General features: G+C 43.4%; 1 protein-coding gene across 2 annotated transcripts; it reads right to left on the bottom strand.

Annotated features, from left to right (window-relative positions):
* Positions 1-838: 838 nt before the first annotated feature.
* LOC139272782 (zinc finger protein 551-like) lies at positions 839-14,136 on the bottom strand. 2 transcript variants are annotated; one of them, XM_070888894.1, is made up of 2 exons: positions 13,876-14,136; positions 839-1,983 (listed from the first exon to the last, which is right to left on the bottom strand). In XM_070888894.1, the coding sequence occupies exon 2, from the start codon at positions 1,872-1,874 to the stop codon at positions 1,005-1,007; it is 870 nt and encodes a 289-aa protein (XP_070744995.1). In that variant the 5' UTR covers positions 1,875-1,983; positions 13,876-14,136; the 3' UTR covers positions 839-1,004. The 2 variants fall into 2 exon arrangements, with proteins under 2 accessions (XP_070744995.1, XP_070744993.1); XM_070888892.1 differs by having other exon boundaries at positions 13,906-14,136.
* Positions 14,137-14,519: the final 383 nt, after the last annotated feature.

Here is a 14,519-nt window from a genome sequence, read left to right as displayed (position 1 = left end):
CAGGGAGAACCAGGCACCGATATCCTTGTGGTTATGGTTTGAGCAGGGTAAGTTCACCAATGCTCGAGCTAAGGGGTTCCAGGGATCGGCAGCAGCAGCAGTAAATATAATCTAAATGTAAATTCCGATGTAGTTTATCTTCATTTATTCCTATTTTAATAGCTTTTGCTGAATGTGGCCCATACCAAGTGTCAGGATATTGGATCAGGCCCACCATAGAAAATGAGTTTGACACCCTGAGGTAGACAATGTCAACCGGATTCCCCCATCCACCAACCTAACAACTTCTTTACAAACTCAAGCTAGTTTGAAAGATATGACCTTGTTTACTGGAATCCGTGTTCAGTATATCTAATGGCCTCTTCCCTTACCCCATGATGGAAAACAGCATCTCTCAGGATCCCTTCAAGCATCTTCCCGGTGATCGAGGTCACATTGATGGGCCTTCAGTTCCCGAGCTCTGATTTGTGCCCAATTTGCAAAATGGAAACGACGTGTGCTGTCTTCCATCTCAGGGAACAACCCATGACTCTACTGAGCTGTTGGAGATATGGACAAGGGGCTGACAGAGCACCCGTCCCATCTCTTTAAACACCCTTGGGTGGATAACATCCGCACCTTACACAGTCAAGATTAACCCTCACGGTGACTTTGCTGTCAGTGAAGAGAGACGAGAAAGACCAAAGTGCTGTTTGCCTCTCTCAGTGTGACCCTGAAGGACTGTGTCCAGGCTGAAGTTCTCCCCCCATACAATCCTCCCCCCAGATTGTCCTCTCTGAGATCCAGCCAGGTGATGCTAAACACTCGGGTGGGAAAGTCAAAAATCTACAGCAATGTGTTGAAAGCAACTCTAATTTATTTATATATATCCCAAATATCTAACTCCAGTCCAGTTACAGGAGTTATTAACATCAGCGGAAACAAACCCCAACTGTCAGAATGAACACGATTCAGTCCGGGATGTGATTAACAGCAGCAATAACAGCAGAATCCCTCCCCTGCAGTCACTTGTGAACTCGCTGGTGTGTCAGCAGGTGGGATGATCGAGTGAATCCCTCCCGACACTCTGAGCAGGTGCACAGCCTCTTCCCAGTGTGAACTCGCTGGTGCTTCAGCAGGTTGGATGACTGAGTGAATCCCTTCCCACACTCAGAGCAGGTGAACGGCCTCTCCCCAGTGTGAACTCGCTGGTGTATCAGCAGGTTGGATGACTGAGTGAATCCCTTCCCACACTCAGAGCACTTAAACGGCCTCTCCCCAGTGTGAACTCGCTGGTGTATCAGCAGGTGGGATGATGCACTGAATCCCTTCCCACATTCAGAGCAGGTGAATGGCCTCTCCCCAGTGTGAACTCGCTGGTGTATCAGCAGGTTGGATGACTCAGTGAATCCCTTCCCACACTCAGAGCAGGTGAACGGCCTCTCCCCAGTATGAATTCGCTGGTGTTCCAGCAGGCTGGATGACCGAGTAAATCCCTTCCCGCAGTCATAGCAGGTGAACGGCCTCTCCCCAGTGTGAACTCGCTGGTGTATCAGCAGGTTGGATGACTGAGTGAATCTCTTCCCACATTCAGAGCAGGTGAACGGCCTCTCCCCAGTGTGAACTCGCTGGTGTCTCAGCAGGTCGGATGATGTAGTGAATCCCTTCCCGCAGTCGGAGCAGGTGAACGGCCTCTCCCCAGTGTGACCTCGCCGATGTGTTTCCAGCTGGGACGGGCATTTGAAACGTTTCCCACAATCTCCACATTTACACGGTTTCTCCCCAGTGTGACTGCACTTGTGTCTCTCCAGGTTGGATGATCGGCTGAAGCCTCGTCCACACACAGAGCACGTGTACCCTTTCTCCCCGCTGTGAACAGTGCTTTTTGCTTCCATGGTCAAAGGCCGATGATATTCAGGTCCTGATGAATCGAGTGACTCCGTCAGATCTTAATGTGATGTTTGGTTTGAGCCTCCGGTCGATAAATCCTCCCCGTTTAATTCCCTGTAACGTGAATTTCAAACAGGAAAAAGGTTGGGTGAGAGAGAACCCACAAAAACACAAAGGCAGGTTGTGAAATTGAGCTGAATTAACCTGGTTATTTGTGCAGCCGTCAGCAGAAAAAAAGTGACGATGAAAGCTGTCGGATTGTGGTAATAACCCAACTGGTCACTAATGTCCTTCAGGGACGGGAACCCACGACCCGGTCTGGGCCGACACAAGACTCTGGCCTCTATGGGTGGAGGGAGAGGTGGGCGGGGTGAAGGGGAGGGACTTTATACATCTGCAGGTCAACCAGAACTTTGACAGAACCTCCCAAACCCACAACCTCTCCCACCTAGATGGACCAAGGCACCAGGTGTTTGGGAAATCCATCACCTCCAAGTTCCCCATCAACTCTCTCACCATCCTGACTTGGGCATATATCACCGTTCCGACATCGTCACCGGGTGAAAATCCTGGAACTCCTCACCTAACAGCATTGTGGGAGGACCGTCACCACACGGACTGCAGCGGTTCGAGAAGAAGGCCCACCATCACCTTGTCAAGGGGCAAATGGAAATTGGAAATATATTCTGGCCTTACCAGTGACACCCACATCCCAAGAATGGATTAAAACAAATCTGTACATTGAAAGCCTCTACAGAAATAATTGTTCCTAAACCAATACTCTTCTACATTGTGCAGACAGTGTCTGTTTCACAACCTAATCTCCCCTAGAATCCACCGCCGTTGACAGTCTCTCATCGGAAATTGTTGGGCCCGACTGGGCTCAGAGGTACTGGGGTTAAACCCAGCAGCTTCTCCCCCCCGCCCCTCCCTCTCCACTCCAGCTCAAACTGATGCAACAAACAGATCCACACAGGAGGCCAGGGAGCGACTTCCGCATCCAGTGCCCACCCTGATACAGAGCAGCTCTGGATTGGTCGCTCTGTGTTTCCAGTATCGATGCACTTAAGTTCAGCATATGAGGGAGAAGGGAAGAGGCTTATGCTGATCGAGTTAGAACCATAGAATCAGAGAATGGTTACAGCATGGAAGTAGACCATTCGGCCCATCGAGCCCGTGCCAGCTCTCTGCAAGAGCACCTCAGCTAGTCCCACTCCCCCGCCCTTACCCCACAGCCCTGCAACTGTTTCTCTTTCAGGCACTTATCCAACTTCCTTTTGAAAGCCGTGATTGAGTCTGCCTCCACCACCCTTTCAGGCCGTGCATTCCAGATATTAACCACTCGCTACGCAAAAAGGTTTTTTCTTGTGTCGCCTTTGGTTCTATCGCCAATCACCTTAAATCTGTGCCCTCTGGTCCTCGACCATTCAATAAGATCATGACTGATCCGATCATGGACTCAACTCCACTTCCCTGCCCACTCCACATAACCCTTTACTCCCATATCGCTCAAAAATCTATCACCGCCTTAAATATATTCAATGACCCAGTCTCCACAGCTCTCTGGGGCAGATAATTCCACAGATTTACAACACTCAACAGAAGAAATTCCCCCTCATCTCAGTTTTAAATGGGCAACCCCTTATTCTGAAACTCTGCCCCCTGGTTCTAGATTCCCCGATGAGTAGAAACATCCTCTCTGCATCCACCTTGTCAAGCCCCCTCAGTATCTTTTATGTTTCAATAAGATCACCTCTCATTCTTCTGAACTCCAATGTGTATAGGCCCAATCTACTCAACCTTTCTTCATAGGTCAACCCCCTCATCTCAGGAATCAACCTAGTGAACCTTCTCTGAACAGCCTCCAATGAAAGTATATCCTTCCTAAAATACGGAGACCAAAACTCATGCAGTACTCCAGGTGTGGCCTCATCAATACCCTGTACAGTTGTAGCAGGATTTCTCTGCTGTTATACTCTATCCCCCTTGCAACCACAGCTTCTTCAGTCTGTCCAGGTAATTGAACTCCCTTATCTCTGGAATCATTCTCGTAAATCTTTTCTGCATCCTCTCAAAGGCCTTCACATTATTCTTAAAGTGTGTTCCCCACAATTGGGCACAATACTCCAGTTGAGGCCGAACTAGTGCTTTGTACAGGTTAATCACAATAGCCACACTTTAGTACTCTATACTTCTATTTATAAACAGAGATACTGTCTCATGTAATCTAAATCGGGACAGGGTCTAGTGTAAAATAAACAGGGACAGGATCTATTGTAATATAAACAGGGACAGGGTCGAGTGTAATATAAACAGAGACAGGATCGAATGGAATATAAACAGAGACAGGGTCCAGTGTAATATAAACAGAGACAGGGTCTAGTGTAATATAAACAGAGACAGGGTCTAATGTAATATAAAGAGTGACAGGGTCTAGTGTAATATAAACAGGGAGAGGGTCTAGTGTAATATAAACAGGGAGAGGGCCTAGTGTAATATAAACAGAGAGAGGGCCGAGTGTAATATAAACAGAGAAAGGGCCGAGTGTAATATAAACAGAGACAGGATCGAATGTAATATAAACAGAGACAGGGTCCAGTGTAATATAAACAGGGACAGGGTCGACTGTAAAATAAACAGAGACGAGGTCTAATGTAATATAAACAGGGACAGGGTCGAGTGTAATATAAACAGGGAGAGGGTCTAGTGTGATATAAACAGGAACAGGGTCTAGTGCAATATAAACAGAGACAGGGTCTCGTGTAATATAAACAGAGACAGGGTCGAGTGTAATATAAACCGAGACAGGGTCTAGTGTAATATAAACCGAGACAGGGTCTAGTGTAATATAAACAGAGACAGGGTCTAGTGTAATATAAACAGGGACAGGGTCTAGTTTAATATAAACAGGCAGGGTCTAGTGTAATATAAACAGAGACAGAGTCTGGTGTAATATAAACAGAGACAGGGTCTCGTGTAATATAAACAGAGACAGGGTCGAGTGTAATATAAACCGAGACAGGGTCTAGTGTAATATAAACAGAGACAGGGTCTAGTGTAATATAAACAGGGACAGGGTCTAGTTTAATATAAACAGGCAGGGTCTAGTGTAATATAAACAGAGACAGAGTCTGGTGTAATATAAACAGAGACAGGGTCTAGGGTAATATAAACAGAGACAGGGTATAGTGTAATATAAACAGGCAGGATCTAGTGTAATGTAAACAGAGATAGGGTCTAGTGTAATATAAACTGAGACAGCGTCTCGGGTAATATAAACAGAGAGAGGGCCTAGTGTAATATAAAGAGAGACAGACTCTAGTGTGATATAAACAGGGACAGGGTCTAGTACAATATAAACAGGGACAGGGTCTAGTGTAATATAAACAGAGACAGGGTCTAGTGTAATATAAACATAGACAGGGTCTAGTGTAATATAAACAGAAACAGGGTCTAGTGTAATATAAACAGAGACAGGGTCTAATGAAATATAAACAGGAACAGGGTCGAGTGTAATATAAACCGAGACAGGGTCTAGTGTAATATAAATAGAGACAGGGTCTGGTGTAATATCAACAGAGACACGGTCTAGTGTAATATAAACCGAGACAGGGTCGAGTGTAATACAAACCGAGACAGGGTCTAGTGTAATATAAAGAGTGACAGGGTCTAGTGTAATATAAACAGGGAGAGGGTCTAGTGTAATATAAACAGGGAGAGGGCCTAGTGTAATATAAACAGAGAGAGGGCCGAGTGTAATATAAACAGAGAAAGGGCCGAGTGTAATATAAACAGAGACAGGATCGAATGTAATATAAACAGAGACAGGGTCCAGTGTAATATAAACAGGGACAGGGTCGACTGTAAAATAAACAGAGACGAGGTCTAATGTAATATAAACAGGGACAGGGTCGAGTGTAATATAAACAGGGAGAGGGTCTAGTGTGATATAAACAGGAACAGGGTCTAGTGCAATATAAACAGAGACAGGGTCTCGTGTAATATAAACAGAGACAGGGTCGAGTGTAATATAAACCGAGACAGGGTCTAGTGTAATATAAACCGAGACAGGGTCTAGTGTAATATAAACAGAGACAGGGTCTAGTGTAATATAAACAGGGACAGGGTCTAGTTTAATATAAACAGGCAGGGTCTAGTGTAATATAAACAGAGACAGAGTCTGGTGTAATATAAACAGAGACAGGGTCTCGTGTAATATCAACAGAGACAGGGTCGAGTGTAATATAAACCGAGACAGGGTCTAGTGTAATATAAACAGAGACAGGGTCTAGTGTAATATAAACAGGGACAGGGTCTAGTTTAATATAAACAGGCAGGGTCTAGTGTAATATAAACAGAGACAGAGTCTGGTGTAATATAAACAGAGACAGGGTCTAGGGTAATATAAACAGAGACAGGGTATAGTGTAATATAAACAGGCAGGATCTAGTGTAATGTAAACAGAGATAGGGTCTAGTGTAATATAAACTGAGACAGCGTCTCGGGTAATATAAACAGAGAGAGGGCCTAGTGTAATATAAAGAGAGACAGACTCTAGTGTGATATAAACAGGGACAGGGTCTAGTACAATATAAACAGGGACAGGGTCTAGTGTAATATAAACAGAGACAGGGTCTAGTGTAATATAAACATAGACAGGGTCTAGTGTAATATAAACAGAAACAGGGTCTAGTGTAATATAAACAGAGACAGGGTCTAATGAAATATAAACAGGAACAGGGTCGAGTGTAATATAAACCGAGACAGGGTCTAGTGTAATATAAATAGAGACAGGGTCTGGTGTAATATCAACAGAGACACGGTCTAGTGTAATATAAACCGAGACAGGGTCGAGTGTAATACAAACCGAGACAGGGTCTAGTGTAATATAAATTGAGACAGGGTCTAGTGTAATATAAACAGAGACAGGGTGCAGTGTAATATAAACAGAGAGAGGGTCTAGTGTAATATAAACCGAGACAGGGTCTAGTGTAATATAAACCGAGACAGGGTCTAGTGTAATACAACCGAGACAGGGTCTAGTGTAATATAAACAGGGACAGGGTCTAGTGTAATATAAACAGAGGCTGGGTCTAGTGTAATATAAACAGAGACAGGGTCTCGGGTAATATAAACAGAGACAGGGTATAGTGTAATATAAACAGAGACAGGATCGAGTGTAATATAAACAAAGACAGGGTCTAGTGTAATATAAACAGGGACAGGGTCTAGTGTAATATAAACAGAGACAGGGTCTAGTGTAATATAAACAGAGACAGGGTCTAGTGTAATATAAACCGAGACAGGGTCTAGTGTAATATAAATAGAGACAGGGTCGAGTGTAATATAAACATAGACAGGGTCTGGTGCAATATAAACAGAGACAGGGTCTTGTGTAATATAAACAGGGACAGGGTATAGTGTAATATGAACAGGCAGGGTCTAGTGTAATATAAACAGAGACAGGATCTAGTGTAATATAAACAGAGACAGGGTCTAGTGTAATACAAACAGAGACAGGTTCTAGTGTAATATAAACAGAGACAGGGTCTCGTGTAATATGAACAGGGACAGGGTCTAGTGTAATATAAACAGAGACAGGATCGAATGTAATACAAACAGAGACAGGGTCTAGTGTAATATAAACAGAAACAGGGCCGAATGTAATCTAAACAGAGACAGGGTCCAGTGTAATATAAACAGGGACAGGGTCGAGTGTAATATAAACATGGACAGGGTCTAGTGTAATATAAACAGAGACAGGGTCCAGTGTAATATAAACAGGGACAGGGTCGACTGTAAAATAAACAGAGACGAGGTCTAATGTAATATAAACAGGGACAGGGTCGAGTGTAATATAAACAGGGAGAGGGTCTAGTGTGATATAAACAGGAACAGGGTCTAGTGCAATATAAACAGAGACAGGGTCTCGTGTAATATAAACAGAGACAGGGTCGAGTGTAATATAAACCGAGACAGGGTCTAGTGTAATATAAACCGAGACAGGGTCTAGTGTAATATAAACAGAGACAGGGTCTAGTGTAATATAAACAGGGACAGGGTCTAGTTTAATATAAACAGGCAGGGTCTAGTGTAATATAAACAGAGACAGAGTCTGGTGTAATATAAACAGAGACAGGGTCTCGTGTAATATCAACAGAGACAGGGTCGAGTGTAATATAAACCGAGACAGGGTCTAGTGTAATATAAACAGAGACAGGGTCTAGTGTAATATAAACAGGGACAGGGTCTAGTTTAATATAAACAGGCAGGGTCTAGTGTAATATAAACAGAGACAGAGTCTGGTGTAATATAAACAGAGACAGGGTCTAGGGTAATATAAACAGAGACAGGGTATAGTGTAATATAAACAGGCAGGATCTAGTGTAATGTAAACAGAGATAGGGTCTAGTGTAATATAAACTGAGACAGCGTCTCGGGTAATATAAACAGAGAGAGGGCCTAGTGTAATATAAAGAGAGACAGACTCTAGTGTGATATAAACAGGGACAGGGTCTAGTACAATATAAACAGGGACAGGGTCTAGTGTAATATAAACAGAGACAGGGTCTAGTGTAATATAAACATAGACAGGGTCTAGTGTAATATAAACAGAAACAGGGTCTAGTGTAATATAAACAGAGACAGGGTCTAATGAAATATAAACAGGAACAGGGTCGAGTGTAATATAAACCGAGACAGGGTCTAGTGTAATATAAATAGAGACAGGGTCTGGTGTAATATCAACAGAGACACGGTCTAGTGTAATATAAACCGAGACAGGGTCGAGTGTAATACAAACCGAGACAGGGTCTAGTGTAATATAAATTGAGACAGGGTCTAGTGTAATATAAACAGAGACAGGGTGCAGTGTAATATAAACAGAGAGAGGGTCTAGTGTAATATAAACCGAGACAGGGTCTAGTGTAATATAAACCGAGACAGGGTCTAGTGTAATACAACCGAGACAGGGTCTAGTGTAATATAAACAGGGACAGGGTCTAGTGTAATATAAACAGAGGCTGGGTCTAGTGTAATATAAACAGAGACAGGGTCTCGGGTAATATAAACAGAGACAGGGTATAGTGTAATATAAACAGAGACAGGATCGAGTGTAATATAAACAAAGACAGGGTCTAGTGTAATATAAACAGGGACAGGGTCTAGTGTAATATAAACAGAGACAGGGTCTAGTGTAATATAAACAGAGACAGGGTCTAGTGTAATATAAACAGGGACAGGGTCTAGTGTAATATAAACAGGGACAGGGTCTAGTGTAATATAAACAGAGACAGGGTCTAGTGTAATATAAACAGAGACAGGGTGCAGTGTAATATAAACAGAGAGAGGGTCTAGTGTAATATAAACCGAGACAGGGTCTAGTGTAATATAAACCGAGACGGGGTCAAGTGTAATGTAAACCGAGACAGGGTCTAGTGTAATATAAACAGAGACAGGGTCTAGTGTAATACAAACAGAGACAGGTTCTAGTGTAATATAAACAGAGACAGGGTCTCGTGTAATATGAACAGGGACAGGGTCTAGTGTAATATAAACAGAGACAGGATCGAATGTAATACAAACAGAGACAGGGTCTAGTGTAATATAAACAGAAACAGGGCCGAATGTAATCTAAACAGAGACAGGGTCCAGTGTAATATAAACAGGGACAGGGTCGAGTGTAATATAAACATGGACAGGGTCTAGTGTAATATAAACAGAGACAGGGTCTAGTGTAATATAAACAGGGACAGGGTCCAGTGTAATATAAACAGGGACAGGGTCTAGTGTAATATAAACAGAGATAGGGTCTAGTGTGATATAAACAGAGACAGGGTCTAGTGTAATATAAACAGAGACAGGGTCTAGTGTAATATAAACAGGGACAGGGTCAAGTGTAATATAAACAGGGACAGGGTCTAGTGTAATATAAACAGGGACAGGGTCTAGTGTAATATAAACAGAGATAGGGTCTAGTGTGATATAAACAGGGACAGGGTCTAGTGTAATATAAACTGAGACAGGGTCTTGTGTAATTATAAACAGTGTGATGATCTAGGGTAATATGTAAAATTACTCCCGGTGCCACGAGCTAGTGAGTACAGAAATCGGAAGATAGAACAGATGACTGCGTGACTGGAGAGATGATGCAGGAGGGAGGGCTTTAGATTCCTGACACATTGAGACCGCTGCTGGGGGAGGTGGAACATGTACAAACCGGACGGGTTGCACCTCAACAGAGCCGGAACCAATATCCTCGCAGGGGGGGTTTGCTCGTGCTGTTGGGGAGGGATTAAACTAGCTTGGCAGGGGGATGGGAACCTGAAAATAGATTCATTAGATAGGGAAGTAAAGCTGGAATTAGAAAGCAAAAATGTAGAAAGTGAGTTTGAAGGACAGAGGAAAAAAGCAGGAAAAAAGGGTAAAAAAACAAATTTAAAAGCTCTCTGTTTAAATGCACATAACATTCGGAATGAAATAGATGAGTTGACGGCACAAATACATACAAATGGGTCTGATCTGATAGCCGTTACAGAGACGTGGTTGCAAGGTGACCAGGACTGGGAACTGAATATTCAGGGGTATTTGACAATTCGGAAGGACAGACAGAAAGGAAAAGGAGGTGGGGTAGCACTGTTAATAAAGGATGGGATCAGTGCATTAGTGAGAAATGAGACTTGTTCAGAGGATCAAGATACTGAATCTGTTTGGGTGGAGATAAGGAATAATAAAGGGAAAAAGTTGCTGGTGGGCATAGTCTATAGGCCCCCTAACAGTAGCTACACTGTTGGACAGAGCATAAATCAAGAAATAATGGAAGCTTGCAATAAAGGAATGGCAATAATTATGGGTGATTTAAAACTTCATGTTGATTGGACAAAGAAAATTGGCCAGGGTAGTCTTGAGGAGGTGTTCATAGAGTGTATCGGGGATAATTTCCTTGAACAGTACATTGCAGAACCAACCAGGGATCAGGCTATCTTAGATCTCGTACTGTGTAATGAGGCAGGATTAATAAATGATCTCATAGTAAAAGATCCTCTAGGAATGAGTGACCATAATATGGTTTGTTGTAGGGCGCTTCAAAAGGCAAAGGCACCTGCTGAATATATGTCAGCCACATATAAAATGGCTGCCAGGGATTCCGCAAAGCACTTGGGGAATTCAGCTAACCAGCTTGACTAAATTTCTGGGTAGCTGATGACACTGCAGTTCCGTGCACAGGAACACTGGAAAGGGCGAGCTCAGCAGAATGTCTCTCATCAGCAACCCCCAGACAAGATATCCTAGCAGAATACTGAACAAAGAAATTCCTGTAACTATGTCAAGATAAGAAGGTTAGGCGCAGGCAGAACCCAAGGACAGTAGAGATAAGGGGGTTTGGAGATCATGAGTAAGCTCCCAGCTAAACATGAAATGATCACGCAGTCCCCTGGTGCCTGGGGGCCAATCCCATTGGCCCAAAGAAACCGATTTGTAATCTATAATCATTAGGATTGGATTGTGTCCAGCCGACATGGGCTGAGTAATTGTAATGAACTGTTGTAAAACATATAAATATCGATGAATTTCTTTGTTCGACGGAGAGTAGTGCCTGGAGTAACCCAGAGCTTTCTCCCCGCCGGTGTAATAAAGACCGTTGTGATGTTTGGAACCGACCCAGAGTGACGAGTGATTCTTCCAGGATTTCGGTCGCGCTGACGGGTTGAATTTCAAATTCAGTTGGAGGGTGAGAAATTTGGTTCTCAAACCAGGGTCCTAAGCTTAAATAAAAGAGACTACAATGGTACGAGGGCAGAGTTGGCTAAAGTGAACTGGGAAAATAGACTAAAGAATGGGACGGTTGATGAGCAGTGGCAGACATTTAAGGAGATATTTCATAACCTTCAACAAAAATATATTCCAATGTGAAGGAAAGATTGTAAGAGAAGGGATAACCATCCATGGCTAACTAAGGAAATAGGGACGGTATCAAATTGAAAACAAAGGCATACAGTGTGGCCAAGATGAGTGGGAGGCCAGAGGTTTATGAAATTTTTAAAAGCCAGCAGAGAACAACTAAAAAAATGATTGAGAGAAAAGAAAGATTATGAAAGTAAACTAGCACAAAATATAACAGATAGTAAAAGTCCTTGATGGTAGAAGACACTAAAAACAACCCAATAGTGGATAATCAAGGGGCTATAGGTAGGGAGGAAAGTAATACAATCACGATCACTAATGTCGTAGTACTAGATAAAATAATGGGATTAAAGGCGGACAAGTCCCCTGGACCTGATGGCTTGCATCCTAGGGTCTTAAGAGAAGTGGCTGCAGAGATAGTGGATGCATTGGTTATAATCTACAAAAATTCACTGGATTCTGGGGCAGTCCCAACAGATTGGAAAACCGCAAATGTAATGCCCATCTTTGAGAAAGGAGACAGACAAAAAAAGCAGGACACTATATACCAGTTAGCCTAACATCTGTTGTTGGGAAAATGCTGGAGTCCATTATTAAGGAAGCAGTAGCAGGACATTTGGAAAAGCATGATTCAATCAAGCAGATTCAGCATGGTTTTATGAAAGGGAAAACATGTTTGACAAATTCGCTGGAGTTCTTTGAGGATGTAATGAGCAGGGTGGATAAGACGGAAGCAGTGGATGTGGTGTATTTGGATTTCCAGAAGGATTCGCTAAGGTGTCACATAAGAGGTTACTGCTCAAGATAAAAGCTCACAGGGTTGGGAGTAATATGTTATGGCATGGATAGAGATTGGCTAAACAGAAAACAGAGAGTCGGGATAAATGGGTCATTTTCCAGTTGGCAAACATAACTAGTGGAGTGGCGTAGGAATCGGTGCTGGGTCCTCAGCTATTTACAATCTATATTAATGACTTGGATGAAGGGACCAAGTTTGCTGTTGATACAAAAATTGTGAGGACATAAAAAAATCTGCAAAAGGATATCGACAGGTTAAGTGAGTGGGCAAACATTTGGCAGATGGAGTATAATGTGGGAAAATGTGAGGTTATCCACTTTGGCAGAAATAATAGAAAAGGAAATTATAATTTAAATGGAGAAAAATTGCAAAGAGCTGCATGAGAGAGAGACCTGGGGGTCCTTGTGCATGAAACACAAAAAGTTAGTTTGCAAGTACAGCAATAATCAGGAAGGCAAATGGAATGTTGGCCTTTATTGCAAGGGGGATAGAGTATAAAAGCAGAGAAGTCCTGCTACAACTGTGCAGGGTATTGGTGAGGCCACACCTGGAGTACTGCATTTAGTTTTGGTGTCCGTATTTATGGAAGGATATGCTTGCATTGGAGACAGTTCAGATAAAGTTCACTAGGTTGATTCAGGAGATGAGGGGATTGACTTATGAAGATAGGTTGAATAGGTTGGGCCTATACATATTGGAGTTCAGAAGAATGAGAGGTGATCTTATTGAAACAATGATAATGAGGGGGCTCGACAAGGTGGATGCAGAGAGGATATTTTCACTCATAGGGGAAACTAAAACTAGAGGACATTGTCTTAGAATAAGGAGCCGCCCATTTAAAACTGAGATGAGGAGGAATTTCTTCTCTCAGGTAGTTGTAAATCTGTGAATTCTCTGCCCCAGAGAGCTGTGGAGGCTGAGTCATTGAATATATTTAAGGTGGAGATAGACAGATTTTTGAGCGATAAGGGAGTAAAGGGTTATGGGGAGCGGTCAGGGAAGTGGAGCTGAGTCTATGAGTAGACCAGCCATGATCTTATTGAATGGCGGAACAGGCTCGAAGGGCAAAATGACCTACTCCTGCTCCTATTTCTTATGTTCTTATGTAATTGTGTCGACATAAACCGTAAGCTCAGAACTGAGCATCGCCTTCAGGGGAGATGGTGAGAAATCCGAGGTGCGGAGAGTGACAATAAAATATCTGAGACATTCCTTTCCCCACTGGGATCCAGTTGGAAACAGACACTAACATCATGCACTTTGTTCCTGTTCCAAGATGGCCGCGCACGCGCGCTGCTACTAACTGGACAAAGATGGCGGAGCGCTGAACCTGCCTTCCTCTACCAAGCTGGCCGCCGTTAACCTGGGCCTGTGAGCGGGTGAGAGCCCCGAAGCTGCAACCGCTGATATTCCGGATATTATTCCGGGCTGGCGGCGGGCACCGGTTGTTTATGAAGACTCCCCGGCTCCCCGCTGGTCCATTAATCCCCTCAGACCCGCTGAAAATGACAAATTCTGAACATCCTGTCCAACACATGTGTCCTCCGCCATTACACGGACCGCGCATGCTCCAAACCAGCCAGGCCCCGCGCCTGCGCGCTGAGCTCCTGTAGTTTGGAGGCGGTACATTCACCCCGCGGGGAATGCTGGATATACATACCGCCATTGAAAGCCTGAATTTGTGAATTGAACTGGATTTACTGTAATTGGGTACTGAACCATGCTCATTCTGGCAGTTACTGTTTGTTTCTGATGATCTTAATAACCCTCATATATGAGCTGGAGATTAATATTGTGTATAAATATTGAATAAATCAGCTTTGTTTCAAACACAGTGTGTCGAATATTTGATTTCTCCATGATCAGAAGAGAGTAATTAGCTTCGATGATGTGGAATTTGTATGGGTGGAGCTACGGAATACCAAAGGGCAGCAAATGCTAGTGGGAG

This window comes from Pristiophorus japonicus, chromosome 9, assembly GCF_044704955.1.
Source record: "Pristiophorus japonicus isolate sPriJap1 chromosome 9, sPriJap1.hap1, whole genome shotgun sequence".
Taxonomy (NCBI): Eukaryota; Metazoa; Chordata; class Chondrichthyes; family Pristiophoridae; genus Pristiophorus; species Pristiophorus japonicus.
The sequence above is the reverse complement of the archived record's forward strand: the minus strand, read 5'-3'. Positions and strand labels throughout refer to the sequence as shown.